This window comes from Vicia villosa, unplaced genomic scaffold (genome assembly GCF_029867415.1).
Source record: "Vicia villosa cultivar HV-30 ecotype Madison, WI unplaced genomic scaffold, Vvil1.0 ctg.000045F_1_1_1, whole genome shotgun sequence".
NCBI classification, from domain to species: Eukaryota; Viridiplantae; Streptophyta; class Magnoliopsida; order Fabales; family Fabaceae; genus Vicia; species Vicia villosa.
In genome coordinates this window covers 157,431-164,147 of record NW_026704977.1, presented here as the reverse complement: position 1 = coordinate 164,147, position 6,717 = coordinate 157,431, and the positions used below count along the sequence as shown (strand labels likewise).

General features: G+C 29.7%; 3 protein-coding genes across 3 annotated transcripts; all 3 read left to right on the top strand.

The window, feature by feature from the left end:
* The first annotated feature begins 3,884 nt into the window (after window positions 1-3,884).
* LOC131622853 (uncharacterized) lies at window positions 3,885-4,337 on the top strand. Its single transcript, XM_058893875.1, has one exon. The coding sequence runs from the start codon at window positions 3,885-3,887 to the stop codon at window positions 4,335-4,337; it is 453 nt and encodes a 150-aa protein (XP_058749858.1).
* Window positions 4,338-4,685: 348 nt separating this feature from the next.
* LOC131622852 (uncharacterized) lies at window positions 4,686-5,312 on the top strand. The gene has a single exon (XM_058893874.1). The coding sequence runs from the start codon at window positions 4,686-4,688 to the stop codon at window positions 5,310-5,312; it is 627 nt and encodes a 208-aa protein (XP_058749857.1).
* A 36-nt stretch (window positions 5,313-5,348) lies between these two features.
* On the top strand, window positions 5,349-5,954 carry LOC131622851 (uncharacterized). Its single transcript, XM_058893873.1, has one exon. It carries the CDS (start codon window positions 5,349-5,351, stop codon window positions 5,952-5,954), a length of 606 nt encoding a protein of 201 aa, XP_058749856.1.
* The last annotated feature ends 763 nt before the right edge of the window (window positions 5,955-6,717 follow it).

Sequence of the window (6,717 nt, the reverse complement as noted above, 5' to 3'; positions counted from 1 at the left end):
CAATATTTATTAGATGAAAATAGTGTGTTATGATGTGTGTCTCATAAATGTATGAGTTTTAGAGCCGAATAATATTTTGTCTAGTACCTATAAATACTAACATGATTTCTGCTCTCTATAGTATAAATTTATTAGTGCTGGGGTAGTGAAATATCTTTTTAGAGTAATCTAATTCTTCTAATTATTAATATATATAGTGACATATACAAAAATTTATATTGGTGGGGATAAAAAATAATGTATACATTTTAACTAAAAATTATTATGAATTTATTTAAAAGATACATAAATGACAAAAAAAATTTTAATACATAAAAGCTTATATATATTTTAGACATATTTAACTTATTTTATCGTCAACACTACTTAATATATTAAAAACATTTTTTTAAGAGTTTAATATTTTAGACATATTTAACTTATTTTACTGTCAACACTACTTAACATATTAAAAACATTTTTTTAACACTTGAGGTTGTCATGAGAAAATTAAAACTAAATTTTAATAATATCATCGGATTGAGTACACAATATATTTTTTCAGTTTTCGTTAGTGTTGTCATTTGTTTAATAAGTTGACCTATCAAAATAAAAAATTTATTTATATATTTTGTCATATTTAATATAAATTTTTTAAATTTTTTACTATTGCACTTCCATTTTAAGAAATTATTTTGTTTACTGTGGTGATACTTGTTAAATTTGTTATTGCAAATTTTCTTTGCTTTGCTATTGTGGTGTTACTCCAAAACAATCTATTTATTTATTGGTGCTCTTACTCAAAATGTTACTTAATAGTATATTAATGGATGATTAGAATATTTTGTTTGTTATATTTTATTTACTATCACATTGTCTTATTTACTATAATATTGTATTTTATTTTTTTATTAGAAGTAGTTGATTCTATTTTTGTCCTACTTTAAATATTTAATTTTATCATCGTAAATGTTTTACTATTTTCTAAGTTCTTTGTATATTTAATATTTTTTTCAATGTTTTTATTATGCAGCAATTATAAATTGTTATGAAACATTAAAGTGTTGTTAATTTTTAATTATAAAAAATATTACATATAAAATGTTTATATTATTTAAAGGGTTAAATAAGTTTTTGGCCCCTATAAATATTATAGTTTTCATTTTTAGTACCTCCATGCCTTTAGGCAACAGTTATATAAAATAAATAGTTGTCAAAACCAGTTAAAACCATTGTCAAAACTTAGAGATTAAAAATGAAACTGCAATATTTTTAGGGATCAAAAACTTATTTAATCCTTATTTAAATATATTTAACAGCTACTTTAAATTAATGATTTTGTTTGCATATATTTTAAATAGAATTTAAACTATGATAAGTATAAATTTATATATACACATTTTTTATTATTTTATTTTTATGCAAAATTGTCTTTTCTATTTTATTACAGTAATGATTAAAATTAATGATTAAAAATATAGATCTACACCAAAAGATAAATCGAATGGCCAAATAAGATCAAATAAACATTAAATTTACATCATAGATAAACTAGAATGTGGCAAAATGAACATAAATCATAGATCTAATAAAAACAACACATAAATCATAGATCTAATAAAAATAACACATCCACCATAGTTATGTTTAGAATTTCTATAACAGAATTTCAGGTTTCTAACTTAAAAAATGTATAAAGAATTTTAAAATATATAAAGAAATTTTTTTCTTATGTTATATGATGCACCTGTTAGAAGATATTTGTTCATTGAAAATAAATTTTCAATATTATAAGAAATAACTAAAGATAAAAAATAAACATTTCATCACCATTAAAATTGCTAATAATACAAAAATGAAAATTGATTTATTTTAAGTAAAACAAATGTTTTGGTTTTTGATCATTAGGATTCATCATTGGTCATAATTGTGGATGCCCTGCATTTGCAATTGGATCAAGGAAAAATGCATACACGTGTTGTTTTTTATTGTCCGATGGAGTTGTTGGGGGCTTATCAATGATTGTAATGTCTTGTAGGGAAATTTGTGGGAATACATAAGACAGTTGCAGGCTACTGCATGTATAAGCTGGAAAAAAACAGAAACGGGGAAATTTGTGGGAATACACAAGACAGTTGCAGGCTACTGCATGTATAAGCTGGCAAAAAAACAGAAACGGATTAGCTTCCGCTGGGATTAGGATTGACTACCTTTGACCATCCTGCTTTTGGTGGCTTTGTGTGTCTGTGTAACAAATATTTCTCACTCATCTACATAATTAATTATATCAATTTATGTCTGGCAAAAAAACAGAAAGGGATTAGGACTGACTACCTTTGACCATCCTGCTTTTGGTGCCTTTGTGTGTCTCTCTAACAAATATTTCTCACTGATCTACATAATAAATATTTCTCACTCATCTACATAATTAATTATATCAATTTATGTATGTCATTTATTGCCTAAAGTTATAAAAACAAAAAAAAAAAATCAAAAGCACCCAATCCACTCCTCTACCGTTAGAGTGGGAAAGGCATTGTGCCTTTCGCTATCAAAAACAAAAAAAATAATCAAAAGCACCCGCTCGTTCTTTACCATCTCATCAATACTAAGTCCAGCGCCAATCACCATTGGACTAACTAACGATTGGTGAACAAAAAATATTTTGATCAGTAACTTCATGTTCCGTTAATAATCAATATTTTGATCAATAACTCCATGTTCTCGTATACAAATATTAGTTTAATCAATAACTTTATGTCCCTATGTAACTTGAAAAATATTTTGATCAGTAACTTCATGTCCCGTTAATAATCAATATTTTGATCAGTAACTTCATGTCCCGTTAACAAATAATATTTTGATCAATAACTTCATGTTCCCGTGTACAAAAAAGGTTTAGTAAAACATAATCTTATTTTTGCATCACATTTTATACACTAAAAGTAACTTAAGAAATATTATTAATTTATTTTAGAAGCATAAATTTTCTTATGTATTATTTTCTTTTTAAAATTCAAAATTGTAAAAAATATTTATTAAAAATGATCTGTTATACAATCATTGGCCTTAAAATCACTTAGACCACCTCCAGCGGTGGATTTTCGCTTTGGTTTGCCAGCATGGACCTTTACTTTTTCACTGTAGCCATTCAAAACCATTGCCAGCGTGGTCATCATGCTATAATATTGCAACGGTTCTTTTAATATTATGATGTTATAATATTAAAAAGAGCCGTTGTTGAACGGTTAATTTTTTTTTTAAGTTATTTTTTTTTGTTATAAATTTAGTTTTTTGAAAAAAATTACTAACACAAATTTTACCAACACTTTTATTTTCTCTTCAATTTCAAATTTCTCTCTCACAATTTCATCATTTTAACTCAAAATTTCATTTTTTTTTACTTCAAATTACAATTGTTTAGGTCAAATGGATCCTAATCATTTTCATTATCAACAAGCTATGTTCAATTTCATGCAAAATTATCAAAATCCTAATCCTCAAAATTCTCAAATTCCACCGATGCCACCATTTTCTACTCAAGTTCCACCATTTTCTACTCAAGTTCCACAATTTTCTACTCAAGTTGGCACTGAAAAAGAATAAAGGGTTGTTGTTAAAAAAAAAAATCTCGAGAGCACTTTACAAGGGATGAGGATATACTACTTATCCAATCATGGCTCAATGTTTCAAAGGATCCAATTGTGGGAGTTGATCAAAAGGCTGAGAGTTTTTGGGTAAGAGTCGCTGTCAATTATAACGAGTATCGTGGGCAATCGCGGGAAAAGTTAAAGGGACAATTAAAGTGTCGATGACATCGAATAAATAGCTTGGTTCAAAAATTTGTTGGGTGTTACAAACAAGCTGTTAATGGAAAGAAAAGTGGGACATCAAAGAACGATATCATGGCCGCTGCAAATGCATTTTTTGCTCAGGATCAAGGTACAACATTCAATCTTGAGTACGCATGGCGATTGTTAAAAGATGAACCTAAATGGATGGGAGAATCGATTGGAAGTTCTTCAAAAATAACAAAGACTTATGTTAGTGAGGCATCATCGGATAACCCAAATACACCTTCAAGTTATGAGTTTACCTCATCATCACCAATGGAGCGTCCAATGGGACAAAAAGCAGCAAAAAGGAAGGGTAAGGCAAAGGAAATTCCAAATGCAACGCAAGATGCAAGGAATAAAAGATTATTGTCAATGGAAAGACTAGCGCAAAGTAAGGAGGACGAGATAGAATTAAAGGTAGTGCAACTAATGATGAAAGACACTTCTACTATGAGCGATAGTCAACGAGATATTCATGAAAAATATTGTAATAAGATGAAAAAAAATATGGAATGTAGTTAGTATCACTTATGTAAAATGGTCATTAGTACCACTTTAATTTATCAACACCTATGTAACATGGTCATTAGTACCACTTTAATTTATCAACACCTATGTAACATGGTCATTAGTACCACTTTAAATTATAATAAATATTATGTCATTCAAACTAGCCATTATTCAAACTAGCCGTTATTCAAACTAGCCGTTATTCAAACTATCCGTTATTCAAACTAGCCGTTATCCAAACTAGCCGTTATTCAAACTAGCCGTTATCCAAACTAGCCGTTATTCAAACCATTATATATACTACCACTTATGTCATTGTTTTCTCATTCTCATCTTATTCTTCTCTCATTATTTACTAAAATGGATTCAGACGATTCAGATAATTACGATCAAGAATTTTGGGAGTTGGTTGAAGAAGAATTTATGGACGACAGTGATGAAGAACAAGAGGTTCAAAATGAACTTCAATCTGGAAGTTCCTCTAGGCCAAAGAGAAGAACAACGATAGATCGAGGTCGTGAAGAAGGGCATAATCGATTGTTCAATGACTACTTCTCAGAAAATCCATTATACACAGATGTTCAATTCCGAAGAAGGTTCAGAATGCATAGGCATGTATTTCTTCGAATTGTAGATGCCCTTGGAAATCATGATGAATATTTCCAAATGAGGGTTGATGCAACTGGTAAAATGGGTCTTTCACCATTGCAGAAATGTACATCTGCTATTCGTATGTTGGCGTATGGGTCTGCTGCTGACATTGTAGACGAATATGTTCGAATCGGTGAAAGCACTTCAATTGAGTGCTTACAAAGATTCATTCAGGGCGTGAATGTTGTATTTGGGGCTGAGTATTTGAGAAAGCCTAACAACACTGATGTTGAACATCTTTTACAAATGGGAGAGTCACGTGGCTTTCCAGGTATGTTGGGTTCCATTGATTGTATGTATTGGGAATGGAAAAATTGTCCTGTTGCATGGAAATGACAGTTTTGTCGAGGTGATCATGGTAAGCCCACAATCATGCTTGAAGCAGTGGCATCACAAGACTTATGGATTTGGCATGCTTTTTTTGGTATTGCAAGTTCAAACAATGACATTAATGTGCTAAACCAATCCAACGTGTTTAATGATATTTTGGAAGGACATGCTCCGAATGTGCAATATACAATCAATGGGACACCATATAACATGGGGTATTATTTAGCAGATGGTATATATCCCGAGTGGGCTACATTTGTCAAGACCATTTCAATGCCACAGGGAGAAAAGAAAAAGTTATTTGCTCAACATCAAGAATCAGCTAGAAAAGATGTGGAGCGGGCATTTGGAGTGCTTCAATCTCGATTTGCAATTATACGTGGCCCAGCACGTGCCTGGCACATGGACACCCTCAAGCATACCATATATGCATGCATAATATTACACAACATGACTGTTGAAGACGAACGACATACATATGGAGGTAATTTTGATTACTCTTATGATAATGTGGATGACAACAACTCAACAACCGAAACATTTAGCGGTCCTCATCCGAATCTTGCAACAAGACTACAAAGAAGAGCAAGTATTCGAGAAAAACAAGTTCATCGTCAACTTCAAGGAGATTTAGTCGAGTATATTTGAGAACGTTTTGGACATTTAGATGATGAAATTTAAGTTTAATTTATTATGTGATGTTATTTATTTTTATTATTTTTAATTATATGTCATGTATTTGAGATTAATATTAATTATCATTTTAAATTATAAGTTTAATTTGAATTTTATTTATTTTATATCAATTTTAATTTAAATAATTAAAATTATTATTTTAATTGCTATAAAATTTAATATGAATAAAATATTAATAAGTAAAGTAAAATCGTGGGACCCAATATGGGTTCTTAAGAGTTGCACCATTGGAGCGAAAAATTAGTTGAGCTGCTTCAAGCTGACGTGGCTTAATAGGTCCCACAAAGAACCCAAAAATGGGTTCACCATTGGAGATGCTCTTACTGCCAAACTCATTAAATGACTATTGTGATAGTGAATGATAAAAAATTTAAAAATAATCATTAATTGTAGAAGGTAAAGTAAACCGTATTGAAAAGGCTGAGTATGAGGTTAGAGAAAGTTGTATTGGAAAGGTAAATGAAAGGTGTAAAAATGTGATATAGGCATACTCCATATAAATGTGATATAGGCTAGCAAAATAGCTCACATCAGCCACTGTATTTTCCTACTTTTATGCTTTTAACAAAAAGTGTTGCAAATGGTACATAACTACTGCAATGGTACATAGCTACGACAATTAACAATTAATATACGAGAGTAGCAATACATACCTATTAAACGATTCAACAAATTTAATCTATAAACAATTTGCATAGGTTTAATGTAGAAATTG